Source organism: Oncorhynchus mykiss, chromosome 1 (assembly GCF_057628025.1).
Source record: "Oncorhynchus mykiss isolate SJ-2025 chromosome 1, ASM5762802v1, whole genome shotgun sequence".
Lineage (NCBI taxonomy): Eukaryota > Metazoa > Chordata > Actinopteri > Salmoniformes > Salmonidae > Oncorhynchus > Oncorhynchus mykiss.
The window spans coordinates 20,038,982-20,058,203 of NC_143022.1; the positions used below are offsets into that span (position 1 = coordinate 20,038,982).

General features: G+C 42.8%; 1 protein-coding gene across 2 annotated transcripts in view; it reads right to left on the minus strand.

Annotated features, from left to right (window-relative positions):
• LOC110499356 (ceramide synthase 1) overlaps positions 1-19,222 on the minus strand; it is a 59,684-nt gene that overhangs the window by 8,269 nt on the left and 32,193 nt on the right. For both annotated transcript variants that reach the window (XM_021576482.3, XM_090199328.1), the window contains exons 2-6: positions 18,416-18,575; positions 10,863-11,043; positions 10,051-10,212; positions 3,521-3,668; positions 3,005-3,189 (exon numbers count right to left, since the gene is read on the minus strand). In XM_021576482.3, the coding sequence (XP_021432157.2) occupies positions 3,005-3,189; positions 3,521-3,668; positions 10,051-10,212; positions 10,863-11,043; positions 18,416-18,575 (836 nt within the window). The remainder of the gene's footprint in view (positions 1-3,004; positions 3,190-3,520; positions 3,669-10,050; positions 10,213-10,862; positions 11,044-18,415; positions 18,576-19,222) is intronic.

Consider the following 19,222-nt stretch of genomic DNA (forward strand, 5'->3'; position numbering starts at 1 on the left):
TAGGAATCTGGAGATATGGAGATTTGGTGGAGAAAAAGCAGTCCGGTATGCTCTGGGTTGAATCGCGCTGTGCAGACTGGCAGGAGCTGGACTGGGCTAAGGTTAGCTGATGACCGCTAGCAGTGGCTAACTGACTACTAGCTAGTAGCTAGTTAGCTGGCTAGCTTCTTTGGGGGTTCCGGTTCAGGTTAATGGACAGTCCAGCAGGAGTCGGCTGTGTAGCCGAGTGATCATAGGGTCCGAAGAGCAGCACTAGATGAAACAGGGAACTGTTCAGTAGTCGATTACTACGTTGTGTGAGCGGGAGACACGGCATTCAGAGAGCTAGCAGGCCGGGGATAGCAGATGGATCATCACCAAACATCCATGACGCAGAGGCCGGTTGAGAGCACATCGGCCGAGTTACGTCAGCAGACCAGTAGACCAGTCGTGATGGATCAGCGGGGCTCCATGTCGACAAAGGGTCCAGTCCAATTGGCAAGGGAAATGTTGTAGTTGGTGTACTTTGTTTGCTAGCCGGGTGATGGGCCTAGCTCGGGGCTAACTGGTGCATGCTTCTGGACAAAGGTGTTAGCCACAATAGCTCCTCGGTAGCAACTAGCTAGCTGCAAAGATCCAGTGTAATGGTCCAGAGCTTGCGGCAGGAGTCCAGAGATGTAGTGGAAAAAAGCAGTCCGATATGCTCAGGGCTGGTATCGCGCTGTGCAGACTGGCAGGTATTATCCGGGCTCTCCAGGCTAAAGCGGCAGGAGTCCGAGCTAAAGGTAAAAACCGCTAGCAGAGGCTAACAATGACTAAATAACTAGTAGCTAATTAGCTGGCTAGCATCTGATGGAGGTTCCAGTTATAAGGTCTAAAAAAAATTGCTGATCCGTACCACATTGGGTGAGGCGGGTTGCAGTAATGTATATTTATTTTGAAAATGGAAAAAAAGAGATTGAGATGTATACAACAACAAAAAACTAAAAAAACTAAAAAAAAACAATATTTACATAGGAAGAAAACAAACGCGTCTTACTGCTGCGCCATTATGGACACACTATATGATCACATCGGTAATAGATCCGTTGTTGTATTACTTGTGAGGCAAAGCTGAGTGAGCATACATTTAAATTATTTATTTTACTAGGCTGATGGTGCTTGCATCTGATGGTCAGTCTCAGCATCTCTCCCCTCTCCCTTTCCTTTCCTTCACTGACACTGACCAAAAAAGGACACCTTCTTCCAGCTGATGGCAGCTGATGGCACCGCATTATTTCTGAGTCACGCAGAAATTCATGTTGCTACTCCTATGAACAGAGAAAGGGAAATATTCCTCAATATTAAAAAAGACCCAAGTCGCTAATAATAACAATGCAAAGCCTATCCTTCCCCTATTCTAGCCTCTAGCACTTCTTTGTTGTAGAATTCCGATATGAAGGGACAGGGTCGACGGAAGATAATAACTTGGACACAACTTGGGTCGAGTGGACAGGGACATAAGTTCAATGAATTGAGACCCATCCAGCTAAGATACCCCAGGATGAGAATCAGAGTTTACTGAGTCATCTGAGGCCAAGGGGTCATTCTCTCTCTTCAAGTTTTCCTGACAAAAACCTTCTCTCTGGATGTTTTGGAAAGCATTTGTCACCTGGAGATGCAGTGTCTGTATAGTGTATGGTGGTGGCATTACTTCAGTACAGTGAAACATTCAAGGTAATATTCGTGGCATATAGTTTATGAACTGGTACAAAAAACGACACTTGATTTACATTATTATATAATTATTTTGCCACCAACAGAATGCTATATATATATATATATATATATATATATATATATATATATTGGGCATGCAACAATCTCAGCTCTGTAGATTTTGCTGCGAAGAGACAGAATCAACAGATCAATTATTCTGGTATTGCCCCCATGTAGCTTAATGATGGTTACAGGTTCAGGAATGGTTAAAAAAAATCACAACATGCACTTAAAATGAACCTTACAAATAGCAGTGTTGGGTGATTTGGAAAGCCATAGTCAGACAATAAATAATATAATAATACTTGTAGGAAAGGTTATCATCTTTAGCTCACAATCTGTGGTTAATATATACGATTAGAAAGGTTAACATTTTTTGTCAAACATCACAGCACAATTGGAAAATATATGGCACATGGCACAACCAAACGAGGGTGGCACAACCGAACGAGGGTGGTCTATGGTGATAGGTGGGATGAGCTGAGAGTGGCAGAAGGTTGGGATTAAAGAGCTGAGGTCTATGGTGGTAGGTGGGATGGGCTAAGAGCGGCTGAGGGTTGGGATTAAAGAGCTGAGGTCTATGGTGATAGGTGGGATGGGCTGAGAGTGGCTGAAGGTTGGGATTAAAGAGCTGAGGTCTATGGTGATAGGTGTGATGGGCTGAGAGTGGCTGAGGGGCAGAATTAAAGAGCTGAGGTCTATGGTGATAGGTGGGATGGGCTGAGAGTGGCTGAGGGTTGGGATTAAAGAACTGAGGTCTATGGTGATAGGTGGGATGGGCTGAGAGTGGCTGAGGGGCAGAATTAAAGAGCTGAGGTCTATGGTGATAGGTGGGATGGGCTGAGAGTGGCTGAGGGTTGGGATTAAAGAACTGAGGTCTATGGTGATAGGTGTGATGGGCTGAGAATGGTTTGGGATTAAAGAGCTGATTAAAGAGCTGAGGGTTGGGATTAAAGAGCTGATGTTTGGTAATGTATTATTGTTATAAGACTGCTTTATATAAAAGTACCATGTATGTAAAATGTGTATGTAAAATGTATACATAAAATGTATTTATATTTAGTAAAAAAGCTGAAAAAAACTACATTTTTTTCCCCCTCAGAAGAGTGGGTGTTAATAATAAAAAATATAAAAAATGTTTAAAGTTATATTTGTGAATTTATATTTGAGTAATTTAGCAGACCTAATACATACATATGATTTGGTGATTCATATACACATGTTGAATCAGCATGATAAAGTAGTGTGTTTGTGACTGTTTCCTCACCCTTCAGTAGAGTTGTTGAGTTGAGTTTCAGCAGAATTGTTGAGATGTCCTGCATCTTTACTCTGCTGCTGGGCCTTAAGCAGGGTTGCGGCCCTCTGGGCTCCCTCCTCACCCTCGTACTCCCTCAGGTCTTTTACATCCTTCATCTGCCCCGTCAGGACTTTCGCCACAAATGCCACTATATACTGTAGGGAGAGAGAGGGGGGATGGGGATCAGGGGTTAGAGGGGAGAGAGGTTTGATGTCACATATTCAGTCCAGTTTATTTGGAATGTATCAACCCCTGACAGAGGCATTAGACATATTAGGCTAATACGAATGGAAAAGACCAGGTAATAGTCATAAAACTGTCAAGACATGTTATTTACTTATTGGGAACACATATCTGTGAGGGGTTGCCCTCTCTGAATTAGATTAGTCTTGTTTAACCTAGAGTCTGACAAATGAGGTAGCTACAGTACGTTTGCACACCACTGTGAGATTTGTGACCTGCTTTAGACGGAGGTCCAACACTCACCAAAAACCAGTAGATATTCATGCAGAGGAGTGTCAAGAGGAGTGAGTTGAAGAAGAAGTAGAAGGGTATGTTTGGGACGGACTGGAGGCTGGACACACAGGTGGCGTACAGAACCTTCAGAGGGAACCAGTAGAGACGAAACCAAAACCTGCATAGAGGAACAGTGTTATTCAGACGCTTTAGGGTAGAAAGTGTGTGTGTGTGTGTGTGTGTGTGTGTGTGTGTGTGTGTGTGTGTGTGTGTGTGTGTGTGTGTACCCAGGCATGCAGGCGTGTGTGCTTGTTAGTTTTGGGGAAGCTACTCTGAACATATAGTTACCAAGCAAGGACTCTAGAGTGCAACCATTTTACTAGCATATGCGCCTAAATATTTTGCTATGGGACCTGGATTTCTTTATTTAGGAGTAGCGGTGAACCTAGAAACAATTACCCAGATGATAATTATTGCAATGATTACTTCACTGTACAACAGCCCCTGAGTGTCATGGAGAATACACTGAGCGCAGATTCATGATTTCATGCTTGTACCATTACTACAAAGAAAACGTCTTGTTACTGCAAATATTTTTCATTGTGCTCCTCGTCAAAAAACGTCAGCGTAGAGCCCTGCAATCTACCAATTAATTCACACTGGAAGAAGTTACGTTACGCTTAAGTTACCCTTAAGTTACCCTTAAGAAAAATAGAGTTTATTATTATAAACTATTTTGAAAAAGGAATTCTGTGAAGGACATTTTATTTTGTACATCTTGTCTTTGGTGTCAACAATCCTTGGTTCTTGCCTGTGCCTGGTAAAGATATGAGGGGGGGGGGGGGGGTGTCATGACCTCCTCCTTTAGACTATTTGGCAGAACACCCAGAATATGTTCTTTAAGTTAAGATAGGAGACGGTGCCAGACACATCCCGGAACCAACCCTATGAACTATGATTATGTAACCAGTATTTAAGGGAACTAAATGGGACTGCCCCATTAGAGCTCCTGACAGACATTCGCTATGGTGCATCAAGTTTGTTGGAATATTTCCAGTTAACTGTTAATAAACAACGATTCATTTAAGATTGACTTCGACTGTCCCTGTATAAGAATTTCCACGACAACTTGGCATCACGAAAAAGATGATTGATTCTGCCTGTGGAGCTTTCCAGTGGGGGTCTGCAAGGAAAACCGTGGCGCATTTTATGAAGCATGAGGGAAATTCCCGTCTGACCAAAAGACGACGAGACCCGCCCAGACCAGACCCTTACTGTGAGCTCCCCAGGAGGAGACACATATTCTGTGAACAATTGAGGGACGGCAACTGATTTCAGTAAGTACATTTAAATGAATCTGTATAAAAACTCAAATCAATGAAAAATTAATGCAAGTAACGGATAAAAAGGTTCCCATAGCCTTATAGAGAGAAGGCTATTTAGTAGTCTTATGAGAAGACTAGAGTGAGGGCGTAACGGTACCATGGAAAGCCCCGCTGACCGCTGTCTTTTATTTTATTTTATTTATTTCACCTTTATTTAACCAGGTAGGCCAGTTGAGAACAAGTTCTCATTTACAACTGCAACCTGGCCAAAATAAAGTAAAGCAGTGCGAAACAACACAGAGTTACACATAAACAAATGTACACAATTGAAAAAATAGAAAAATCTATGTACAGTGTGTGCAAATGTAGAAGAGTAGGGAGGTAAGGCAATAAATAGGCCATAGAGGCGAAATAATTACAATTCAGCATTAACACTGGAGTGATAGATAAGCAGATGATGATGTGCAAGTAGAGATACTGGGGTGCAAAAGAGCAAGAGGGTAAGTAATAATATGGGGATGAGGTAGTTGGGTGTGCTATTTACAGATTGGCTGTGTACAGGTACAGGTACAGTGATCGGTAAGCTGCTCTGACAGCTGATGCTTAAAGTTAGAGAGATATAAGACTCCAGCTTCAGTGATTTTTGCAATTCGTTCCAGTCATTGGCAGCAGAGAACTGGAAGGAAAGGCAGCCAAAGGAAGTGATGGCTTTGGGGATGACCAGTGAACTATACCTGCTGGAGTGCATGCTACGGGTGGGTGTTGCTATGGTGACCAGTGAGCTGAGATAAGGCATTGCTTTACCTAGCAAAGACTTATACAGTGCCTTGCGAAAGTATTCGGCTCCCTTGAACTTTGCGACCTTTTGCCACATTTCAGGCTTCAAACATAAAGATATAAAACTGTATTTTTTTGTGAAGAATCAACAACAAGTGGGACACAATCATGAAGTGGAACGACATTTATTGGATATTTCAAAGTTTTTTAACAAATCAAAAACAGAAAAATTGGGCGTGCAAAATTATTCAGCCCCCTTAAGTTAATACTTTGTAGCGCCACCTTTTGCTGCGATTACAGCTGTAAGTCGCTTGGGGTATGTCTCTATCAGTTTTGCACATCGAGAGACTGAAATTGTTTCCCATTCCTCCTTGCAAAACAGCTCGAGCTCAGTGAGGTTGGATGGAGAGCATTTGTGAACAGCAGTTTTCAGTTCTTTCGACAGATTCTCGATTGGATTTAGGTCTGGACTTTGACTTGGCCATTCTAACACCTGGATATGTTTATTTTTGAACCATTCCATTGTAGATTTTGCTTTATGTTTTGGATCATTGTCTTGTTGGAAGACAAATCTCCGTCCCAGTCTCAGGTCTTTTGCAGACTCCATCAGGTTTTCTTCCAGAATGGTCCTGTATTTGGCTCCATCCATATTCCCATCAATTTTAACCATCTTCCCTGTCCCTGCTGAAGAAAAGAAGGCCCAAACCATGATGCTGCCACCACCATGTTTGACAGTGGGGATGGTGTGTTCAGTTGTGTTACTTTTACGCCAAACATAACGTTTTGCATTGTTGCCAAAAAGTTCAATTTTGGTTTCATCTGACCAGAGCACCTTCTTCCACATGTTTGGTGTGTCTCCCAGGTGGCTTGTGGCAAACTTTAAACGACACTTTTTATGGATATCTTTAAGAAATGGCTTTCTTCTTGCCACTCTTCCATAAAGGCCAGATTTGTGCAATATACAACTGATTGTTGTCCTATGGACAGAGTCTCCCACCTCAGCTGTAGATCTCTGCAGTTCATCCAGAGTGATCATGGGCCTCTTGGCTGCATCTCTGATCAGTCTTCTCCTTGTATGAGCTGAAAGTTTAGAGGGACGGCCAGGTCTTGGTAGATTTGCAGTGGTCTGATACTCCTTCCATTTCAATATTATCGCTTGCACAGTGCTCCTTGGGATGTTTAAAGCTTGGGAAATCTTTTTGTATCCAAATCCGGCTTTAAACTTCTTCACAACAGTATCTCGGACCTGCCTGGTGTGTTCCTTGTTCTTCATGATGCTCTCTGCGCTTTTGACGGACCTCTGAGACTATCACAGTGCAGGTGCATTTATACGGAGACTTGATTACACACAGGTGGATTGTATTTATCATCATTAGTCATTTAGGTCAACATTGGATCATTCAGAGATCCTCACTGAACTTCTGGAGAGAGTTTGCTGCACTGAAAGTAAAGGGGCTGAATAATTTTGCACGCCCAATTTTTCAGTTTTTGATTTGTTAAAAAAGTTTGAAATATCCAATAAATGTCGTTCCACTTCATGATTGTGTCCCACTTGTTGTTGATTCTTCACACAAAAATACAGTTTTATATCTTTATGTTTGAAGCCTGAAATGTGGCAAAAGGTCGCAAAGTTCAAGGGGGCCGAATACTTTCGCAAGGCACTGTAGATGACCTGGAGCCAGTCGGTTTCCTTCTGGTGTACTGGTAGGAAAATGGGCAAGACATAATGGACTGTAAAAGACAGTGGCGGCTCAGGAGAGAGACATTATCAAGGACCATCCACTTTGAACGTGCCATTTGGAGGATGAACTGAAACACCATCTGAAGAAGCACATAAAGAAATGCCAGAAGGATGAGTGCCGGGAGGGAGGGGGTGGTCAACCGTGCCCGTAATTGATTTAGGCATATCCAAAATTGTTTATTTGGGGTATCAGGTTGATTGTGGAGGTCTGCACACTGCAAAATGTATATTAATTTAGGCTAAGAATCCATTGAGATACCAATCTGTCATTAGCACAAATGGGGGCCGGAATGAGAAAAGTTCATGCTAGAAATATAAGATGAAGATACTCTATGTCAATGTAAATGTACTGTCTGCCAGTATCGGTGTGTGCTAAATTGAGGGTCTAAAATTAAAGTGATAGAACCAACGTGAAAGCTGTTCATTGACTACAGCTCAGCATTCAACACCATAGAGCCCAAACAGCTCATCACTAAGCTAAGGACCCTGTGACTAAACACCTCCCTCTGCAACTGGATCCTGGACTTCCTGACGGGCCGCCCCCAGGTGGTAAGGGTAGGCAACAACACATCTGCCACGCTGATCCTCAACACTGGGGCCCCTCAGGGATGCGTGCTTAGTCCCCTCCTGTACACCCTGTTCACCCACGACTGCATGGCCAAGCACGACTCCAACAGCATCATTAAGTTTGCTGACGACACAACAGCGGTAGGCCTGATCAGCGACAACGATGAGACAGCCTATAGGGAGGAGGTCAGAGACCTGGCAGACCTCTCTCTCTCTCTCTCTCTCTCTCTCTCTCTCTCTCTCTGTGAGCAAGACAAAGGAACTGATCGTGGACTATAGGAAAAGGAGGTCCAAACAGGCCCTCATTAACATCGACGGGACTGAAGTGTAGTGTGTAGAGAGTTTCAAGTTCCTTGGTGTCCACATCATCAACAAACTATCATGGTCCAAACACACCAAGACAGTTGTGAAGAGGGCACGAAAACACCTTTACCCCCTCAGTAGACTGAAAAGATTTGGAATGGGTCCCCAGATCCTCAAAAGGTTCTACAGCTGCACCATCGAGAGCATCCTAAACGGTTGCTTTACTGCCTGGTATGGCAACTGCTCGGCATCTGACCGTAAGGCGCTACAGAGGGTAGTGTACATCACTGGGGCCAAGCTTCCTGACATCCAGGACCTATATACTAGGAGCTGTCAGAGGAAGGCCCCAAAAATTGTCAAAGAGTCCAGTCACCCAAGTCATAGACTGTTCTCTCTGCTACCGCACGGCAAGTGGTACCGGTGAAACTGTTGTGAAACTGTTATAACATGTGCTCTCTCTCTTCCTGTGAAAGTCAATATGCATGTGCCCAAGACCAAATTTGGGAGATCTCTGGAGATGTAGAGAAAATTGGAAATGCTAAAAGAATTGTGTAAATTGTCTCTGTGTAACAAAGAAGCTTTTGGCCGTTCAAGGGGGCACCTGTGCAATCATTGGTGTTGAATGTTGTACTTTTGTCCCAGATCACTCTTCTAAAATGACTGATCTCGCCAAATACACTACCGCTGTAATTATTAAGAATAATTCCCCACAACCAGAGTGGACGTCTGCAACTTGGTTGGAATCCCTCTTTGGAAGTTGCATATCCCAAATTGCCAAAATGGCTGCAGCATGTGTTTTTTTTCTTAGTTTGTCTAAATTGTGCATGTGTGTGTATTTTTGATTAACCCACTCCGGTTAATAGAAGTATAACCTTTATTATGATGATCTACTAATACCAATTGGATTGTACAACCCAGAATAAAGGGCTTGAAGTTATGAAGTGTCTGATTTTATGTGTTGATTTCCTTTACCTCAATAGAAATATGATATAGAAATTAAACACTGCTTACCTTAAAATGTAATGATTTATTATCACACAAGTGATTAAAGGGTGGAATGTGAAGAACATTTTACTTTGTGCATCTTGTCTTTGATGTCAAATAATCCTTGGTTTCTGCCTGTGCCTGGTAAAGATATGAGGGGGGGGGGGTGTCATGACCTCCTCCTTTAGACTATTTGGCAGAACACCCAGAATATGTTCTTTAAGTTAAGGTAGGAGACGGTGCCAGACACATCCCGGAACCAACGCCTATGTAACCTGTCTGTAACCAGTATATAGGGGAACTAAACGGGACTGCCCCGTTAGAGCTCCTGCCAGACGTTCACTATGGTGCATCAAGTTTGTTGGAATCTCTCCAGATAAACAATGATTAATTTAAGATTGACTTCGACTGTCCCTGTGTAAGAATTTTCATGACAGTTCACTACATCCAAACTACTTTGTGATAATTTATCATATCTAAATCTGTAATGTCCTAGACTACAAATTGCAAGGTCAGATCACTCTGGAGTAAGATGTTAACAGAATGTGTAGTTTAGCATATTAAACACAAAAACTATGTTTCAAGTTTAAATTAGAAAGGAGTTGTGCTGAAAAAGAAAGGACATTCTTTCCTACTTCACCCATATTTTATTTTCTATTTGCAAAGAAAGTTATGTGTAGTTCCAGTGGTTAGCTACACCACTAAATGGCAAAACAAGTAATTAACTACTGAAACACTACTTAGATTTGAATTTAGTTCAACTACCACCAAGCTACTGAAACATTAAATCACTAGTTGAACTACATGTTGTACACTACTCCCCAACACTGGTGCTTGTCTGTGTGTGTCTTATCTCTCCTCACCAGGTGATGCTGAAGCTGACAGAGCCCATGTTGGACAGGATGTCGTTGATGAGGTAGTAGCCCCCTCCACGGGTCTTGAAGTATACATTGAGCTTGGTGAACTCCAGCTGGATGTCATTGATGTCGTGGAGGAACAACACCAGCAACCCAATGTTGTGGAATCTGAGAGGAGAGAGCAGTGGGGAGCACAGTGTCAGTACACAAACAATATTAGCCGAGGACATAGCTGTGCTGTTATCTGGATGGTGCAATGTGAAAGCCAAGGGGTTAGTCTTAGTCAATGACACGGATTGACTTTGAAACAAATATTGTTTAAAGCAAGAGAACAGTCATCAAATAACACCGTTTTTTTTCAACATCAAATAACCTAGAGCCTTTTTACACTATGACAAATCAGCATTCTGCATTCTTAGAAAAAAAGGGTTTAAAAACAGTTTTTCACCAGTCCCCATAGGAGAACACTTTTTGGTTCCATTTAAAAACCCTTTTTGGTTCTAGGTAGAACCATTTTCCTCTGTGGAAATGGTTCTACATGGAACCCAAAACTGTTCCTCTTGTAACCAAAAGTGTTCTACCTGGAACCAACAAGGGTTCTTCAAAGGGTTCTCCTATGGGACCCAATATTGTTTTCTAAGAGTGTGATTCGACAACTCGACAAAAGCATCTACAACTATCGTTTACAACTATTGCTAAGAGGATATGTTGCCAATATTTCATCAATGTCCCTGAAAGGCAATAGATTACAAAGCATCACATTGCGATAGTGTTTTCCAAACCTGGGGCGACCAGACAGGCAGGGAGTGGTCAGCTACCTGAAAGCGTAGGAGAAGGTGATGAGGGCCAGGGTGATGACGTGGTGCACCACCATGACGGTAGAATCCTTCCTCCAGGCATCCATGTAGACCGTGGCATAGATGGAGTGTCCGTAGAAGCTGCCCTGGATCAGGTAGGCGATGGCGATGTCCGTGGGCACTGTCATGCCACGCTTCCATTCTGGGAGAGGGAGAAGACAGAGAGAGAGGCTAAGGATTAGAGGAGCGGCCTGGGGGATATTCCACAGGAGAAAGGCAAACAGATGCTGGCATGCACACACGCACATGCACGTACACACAAACATGCCTACTGGAACATACACACATGCAAACACATATGCACCCTGGCATAGACACAACAAACATGCTCGCTGACACACATACGCACGCACATACAGTACATACTCATTCAAGGGTTTTTCTTTATTTTTACTATTTTTTACATTGTAGAATATTAGTGAAGACATCAAAACTATTAAATAACACATTTCGAATCATGTAGTAACCAAAAAAGTGTTAAACAAATCAAAATATATTTAAAATTTGAGATTCTTCAAAGTAGCCACCTTTGCCTTGACGACAGCTTTTCACACTCTTGGCATTCTCTCAACCAGCTTCATGAGGTAGTCACCTGGAATGCATTTCAACTAAGGTGTGCCTTGTTAAAAGTTAATTTGTAGAATCTCTTTCCTTCTTAATGCATTTGGGCCAATCAGTTGTGTTGTGACAAGGTAGGGGTGGTATACAGAATATGGCCCTATTTAGCAAGAACAGCTCAAATAAGCAAAGAGAAATGACAGTCCATCATTACTTTAAGACATCAGTCAATCCTTTGAATGTTTCTTCTGGTCCAGTCGCAAAAGCAATCAAGTGCTATGATGAAACTAGCTTACATGAGGACCGCCACAGACCAAGAGTTTAATTGAAGTTCAGTTTATGTACATTGAGAACATAATTCTCGTAACACAGGGCCACGTTGAAAGTCACTGAGCTCTTCAGTAAGATCATTCTACTGTCAAAGTTTCTCTATGGAGATTGCATGGCTGTGTGTTCAATTTTATACACCTGTCAACAACAGGTGTGGCTGAAATAGCCAAATCCACAAATTTTAAGAGGCGTCCACATACTTTTGTATATACAGTATAGTGTCACTTTTCAAAGTGCCATGCTTAGATTCATGAGGATATTTATATATATTTATATTTATATTTAATTATTTGCAAACAGAAAACGTTTAGTTGCAAACAATACACTGGTTTGCCATTGGAGAAATATGGTAAGAATGCCTATTTCTCTGTCCATTCTTCCCTGAAACTTATATTTTCATTACTTTCTTTTGAAACTTTTTCAGAGCAACATTTTCTCTTTATTGCTAGCTGTTTTTCAAAATCAATGCACAAAGAAATATTAAAAAACTATTTAATAGACATTGGTGATTTTATCAGTAAAATCAGATTAGGATATGTTATTGAAATTGAACTGATTATATAGCCAGGTGTGTAAAATTGTGTTTCACTTGTAGTGTTGGCCTATAAATTAGTATTACAGCGCAAGACCCCTTGACTTTTTCCACATATTGTTACACTACAGCCTTATTCTAAAATGGGTTAAATTATATCAACACACAATACCCCATAATGACAAAGCAAAAACAGGTTTTTAGACATTTAAAAAACTGAAATATCACATTTATATAAGTATTCAGTACTTTGTTGAAGCACCTTTGGCAGCGATTACAGCCTTGAGTCTTCTTGGGTATGACACTACAAGCCTGGCACACCTGTATTTGGGGAGTTTCTCCCATTCTTCTCTGCAGATCCTTCCAAGCTCTATCAGGTTGGATGGGGAGTGTCGCTGCACAGCTATTTTCACATCTCTCCAGAGATGTTCGATCGGGTTCAAGTCCGGGCTCTGGCTGGGCCACTCAAAGACATTCAGAGACTTTTCCAGAAGCCACTTCTGCATTGTCTTGGCTGCGTGCTGAGGGTTGTTGTCCTGTTCAAAGTTTAACCTTTGCCTCAGTCTGAGGTCCTGAGCGCTCTGGAGCAGGTTTTCATCAAAGATCTTTCTGTACTTTGCTCCCTTCATCTTTCCCTCGGTCCTGAGCATGCACAGACCAGCTGGCTGGAGTGCTTACGGACATATTCAATCTCTCTCAATCCCAGCCTGTAGTCCCCACTTGCTTCAAGATGTCCACCATTGTTCCTGTACCCAAGAAAGCCAAAGGTAACTGAACTAAATGATTATCGCCCCATAGCACTCACGTCTGTCATCATGAAGTGCTTTGAGAGGCTAGTTAAGGATCATAGCACCTGCACCTTCCCTGACACCCTAGACCTACTTAAATTTGTATACCACCCCAATAGATCCACAGACGATGCAATCACCATCGCACTAACCTATCCCATCTGGACAAGAGGAACACCTATGTAAGAATGCTGTTCATTGCCTATAGCTCAGCCTTCAACACCATAGTACCCTCCAAGCTCATCATTAAGCTTGGGGCCCTACGTCTGAACCTGCGCCCTCTGTAACTGGGTCCTGGACTTCCTGACAGGCCGTCCCCAGGTGGTGTAGGCAGGAAACAAAACCTCCACTTCACTGATCCTCAACACTAGGGCCCCACAAGGGTGTGTTCTCGGCCCTCTCCTGTACTCCCTGTTCACCCATGACTGCATGGTCATGCACGCCTCCAGCACTATCATCAAGTTTGCAGATGACACTACAGTGGTAGGCTTGATTACAAATAACAACGATACAGCCTACAAGGAGGAGGTGAGGGCCCTCGGGGTATGATGTCAGGAAAATAACCTCTCACTCAATGTTAGCAAAACAAATTAGATGATTGTGGACTTCAGGAAACAACAAAGGGAGCACCCCCTTATCCACATTGATGGGACAGCAGTGGAGAAGGTGGAAAGTTTTAAGTTCCGCGGCGTACACATCACGGACAAAGTAAAATGGACCACCCATACAGACAGCTTGGTGAAGAAAGAGGCTGAAAAAATGTGGCATGTCACCAAAAACTCTCACTGACTTTTACAGGTGCACAATTGAGAGCATCCTGTCGGGCTGTATCACCGCCTGGTACGGCAACTACACCGCCCACAACCGCAGGGCTCTCCAGAGGTAAGAGCTGATATCAAGGTTTTACTGCTAACCTACACAGCATTACAATGGCTTGCTCCTACCTATCTTTCCGATTTGGTCCTGCCGTACATGCCTACACGTATGCTACGGTCACAAGACACAAGCCTCCTAATTGTCCCTAGAAATTCTAAGCAAAACAGCTGGAGGCAGGGCTTTCTCCTATAGAGTTCCATTTATATGGAATGGTCTGCCTACCCATGTGAGAGACGCAGACTCAGTCTCAACCTTTAAAAACTTGTTATGGCTGCAATCCCACTAACGGGATAAGTGTAATCAACAACCGCTGAATAGCATTCAATAAATATTACTACAAATATTTATATTCATGAAATCACAAGTGCAATATAGGAAAACACAGTTTAGCCTTTTGTTAATCCACCTGTCGTGTCAGATTTTGAAATTATGCTTTACAGTAAAAGCAATCCAAGCGTTTGTGTAAATTTATCGATCGCACGACAAAACATTAAGTACACTTAGCATCAGGAAGCTTGGTCACGAAAATCAGAAAAGCAATCAAATTAATCGTTTACCTTTGATGATCTTCGGATGTTTTCACTCACGAGAGTCCCGGTTACACAACAAATGTCCCTTTTGTTCCATAAAGATTATTTTTATATCCAAAATACCTCCGTTTGTTTGTCGAGTTATGTTCAGAAATCCACAGGAAAGAGCGGACACGACAACACAGACGAAAATTCCAAATAGTTTCCATAATGTCCACAGAAACATGTCAAATGTTTTTTATAATCAATCCTCAGGTTGTTTTTAAAATATATAATCGATAATATATCAACCGCAAATGTCTTTCACAGTAGGAGAGGGAAAAGCAATACCTTTCCAAACTCTGTTGCGCGAGCTAAACTCATGTGACCACTTGACGCGGTGTTATCGTTCTGGCTCATTTTTCAAAATAAAAGCCTGAAACTATGTCTGAAGACTGTTGACACCTTGAGGAAGCAATATGAAAAGGAATCTGGTTCATATCCCTTTAAATCCAGCAATGGGAGGCTATGGAACATGAATTTTTCAAAATAGAAGCCACTTCCTGCTTTGATTTTCCTCAGGGTTTTGCCTGCAATATCAGTTCTGTTATACTCACAGACAATATTTTGACAGTTTTTGGAATCTTTAGAGTGTTTTCTATCCAATATTAATAATAATATGCATATATTAGCAACTGAGACTGAGGAGCTGGCCGTTTACAATGGGCACCTTTTCATCCAAGCTACTCAATACTGCCCCTGCAGCCATATGAAGTTAAGTCTTTACTGAAGACTCATCTCCTCAGTGGGTCATATGATTGAGAGTAGTCTGGCCCAGGAGTGTGAAGGTGAACGGAAAGGCTCTGGAGCAACGAACCGCTCTTGCTGTCTCTGCCTGGCCAGTTCCCCTCTCTCCACTGGGATTCTCTGCCTCCCTGCCTCAACTCAGCTCAACTCAATCATCAAGTTTGCAGACGACACAACAGCAGTAGGCCTGATACCAACAATGACGAGACAGCCTACAGGGAGGAGGTGAGGGCCCTGGCGGAGTGGTGCCAGGAAAATAACCTCTCCCTCAACCTCAACAAAACGAAGTAGCTGATAATGGACTTCAGGAGACAGCAGAGGGATCACGCCCTTATCCACATTGACGGGACAGCAGTGGAGAAGGTGAAAAGCTTCAAGTTCTTTGGAGTACACATGAGGAAAAATCTGAAATGGTCCATCTACACAGATAGTGTGGTGACGAAGGCGCATCGCCGCCTCTTGAACCTCAGGAGGCTGAAGAAATTTGTCTTGGCCCCTACGATCCTCACAAACTTTACAAATGCACAACTGAGAGCATCCTGTCAGGTTGTATCACTGCCTGGTACAGCAACTGCACCGCCCGCAACCGCAGGGCTCTCCAGAGAGTGGTGCGGTCTGCCCAACGCATCACCAGGGGCACACTGCCTGCCCTTCAGGACACCTACAACACCCGATGTCACAGGAAGGCCAAAAAGATCATCAAGAACATCAACCACCCCAGCCACAGCCTGTTCGCACCGCTATCATCCATAAGGCAAGGTCAGTACAGGTGCATCAAAGCTGGGACCGAGAGCCTGAAAAACAGCTTCTATCTCAAGGCCATCAGACTGTTAAATAGCTATCACTGGTCGGCTACTACCTGGTTACCCAATTCTGCACCTTAGAGGCTGCTGCCCAATGTATATATTCATGGTATCACTGGTCACTTTAATAATGGAACACAAGTCACTTTAGTAGTTTTTACATACTGCTTTACTCATTTCATATTCATATCGGGGTGGCAGGTAGCCTAGTGGTTAGAGCGTTGGGCCAGTAACCGAAAGGTTGCTAGATTTAATCCCCAAGCTGACAAGGTAAAAATCTGTCGTTCTGCCCCTGAACAATTTACTGACTTTATGGTCCCCATGGGGAAATTTTGTTGCAGTGTCATGTACAAGTTTAAAGTGGCGTTTAAATACAAAACAAAATGGACAATACAACTTTAATAACAGTTACATACCAATAAAACATAATACAAAATAAAAAAGACTAGCCTGCTGGCCTTAATGAGTCGATAGGAACATTAGCCCAAGCTATTTAGGAGAGATATCACAAAGGCACAAATAGGCACAAATGATTGTCTAGTTGTGTTTTTCCTGCTGAGTGGTGCTCTATATCTGCGCCCAGAGGGACTAGTACAAAGTCTGGGTACAGGGGGTGGCTTGGGTCTAAAATGATTTAGTGAGCCTTGTGGAGGGCCCTGACCTTAAAGATCACATCCAGGCCTGTCTGTTTGACTCCAAGTACCTTGCTTACTGTGGTGATAATCCTTCTCAGCATATTTCTCTAGCTGACAGTGGCATTGCCAAACCAACAAACAATACAAAACGTTTAAATACTCTCAATGAAAGATGTGTAAAACAGAGTCAGTATAGTACAGTCTACATTAAAAGATCCCATCTTTTTGAGAAAGTACAGTCTCTGTTGGCTCTTTTTGTAGATCAGGTCTGTACATTTACTCCACTGAGGCTTATTGTCCAAGAGGCCACCCAGGTATTTGTATTCCTCTACAATCTCTATATTTTGACCTATGATAGTTGTTGCAGAGGTAGGTGTTGTACACTTCCTGAAGTCTATGCAAGGCAGTTAACCCACTGTTCCTAGGCCGTCATTGTAAGTAAGAATTTGTTCTTAACTGATTTGCCTAGTTAAATAAATATTCAATTAAAAACTATTTAAAAAATAATATGTATATACTGTATTCTACTGTATTTTAGTCAATGCCACTCCGACATTGCTGGTCCTAATATTTATACATTTCTTAATTTCATTCTTTAATATTATATTTGTGTGTATTGTTGTGAATTGTTAGATACTACTGCACTGTTGGAGCTAGGAACACAAGTATTTCGCTACACCAGCAATAACATCTGCTAAATATGTATGGGTTTCCACGGTGGCATAGCCGCACACAAGCCTAAGATCACCATGCGCAATGCCAAGCTTTGGCTGGAGTGGTGTAAAGCTTGCCTCCATTGGATTCTGGAGCAGTGGAAGCGCGTTCTCTGGAGTGATGAATCATGCTTCGCCATCTGATAATCTGAAGGAAAAATCAGGGTCTGGTAGATGCCAGGAGAACGCTACCTGTCCCAATGCATAGTGCCAACTGTAAAGTTTGGTGGAGGAGGAAAAATGGTCTGGGGCTGTTTTGCATTGGTTTGGGCTAGGCCCCTTGGTTCCAGTGAAGGGAAATCTTAACGCTACAGCATACAATAACATTCTAGACGATTCTGTGCTTCCAACTTTATGGCAACAGTTTGGGGAAGGCCCTTTCCTGTTTCAGCATGACAATACCCCTGTGCACAAATCTAGGTCCATACATAAATGGTTTGTCGAGATCGGTGGGGAAGAACTTGACTGGCCTGCACAGAGCCCTGACCTCAACCCCATCGAACACCTTTGGGATGAATTGGAACACAGACTGCGAGCCAGGCCTAATTGCCCAACATCAGTGCCCGACCTCACTAACGCTCTTGTAGCTGAATGGAAGAAAGTATCGGCAGCAATTTTCCAACATCTAGTGGGAAGTTTTCCCAGAAGAGTGGAGGCTGTTATAGCAGCAAAGGGGGATAAAATCCATATTAATGCCCATGATTTTGGAATTAAATAATTGACGAGCAGGTGTCCACCTACTTTTGGCCATGTAGTGTAGCACTCTAAGGTCTGTCGTTGAATAACATAACAAGAGAAAAACTGCCCATTTACTACCAAATTTTGAAAATTGCACCTTGTGCATTATTCAATTACAACTCTCAACAGCAGTTGAATGCCCGACTGAGTTCCACTGCTGACTATTTTAGGTCTATGTATCACTTGACAATAATTGTGCAGCTTTTAAAAATTTGTATGGCTTACCATAGAATACGGAGGGCGGGTCGTGGAAGAAGGTGTAGTTGGTGAAGAAGAGCAGGTAGGTGCTGTACGACCAGGACATGGTGTAGAAGACCAGCTTCCACGAGCTCTCTGGCATCTTGGCAGAATCTTTGGGCTGGAGACTACACCATTGTGCAAACGGCTGCAACACAAATCACAGGATACTGTTAATTGTTCAAAACTCAGCTGGGGAAACTCTGCTTTCAGATTGTTTCGAAACTCAATGGAATGTTAAGTATGCAGTGATCAAGATGGCGTAGCTGTCAGACATCTTTATCTTTGTCTTGTCTCGTCCCATGTATATATATTTTTATATATTTTTCTTTGCATTCTTTAATATTTTTCTAAACCTCAACTTCAAAATACTCTCCTGCAACCTGCCTCACCCAATGTGGTGTGGATCTGTTTTTTTCTGAAGTACTATTTCTATTTATCTCAGAACTGGAATACCTCAACTGAAGCTATCTAGCTATCTAGCTACCAGCTATCAGTCAGCTAACCACTGCTAGCGGTCATCAGCTAACCTTTAGAAAGCTCTCGCCAGTTCGTACAATGCGTTTCAAACCAGAGCATACAGGACCTATTTTTCTCTCCATATCCACAGATTCCTACCGCAAACGCTGAACATTTTCATCTGGATCATCACAGCTAGCTAACCACAAACCGGGTTGACTACTCCTGGCTAAAGTTTCCTTCCCGGAGCTAGCACCAACTAGCCTGGAGCTTGCCCATGCTAGATCCATCTCCCGGCTAGGGCTCCTGGGCTACTCCTGAAGCCCACTCCACGGC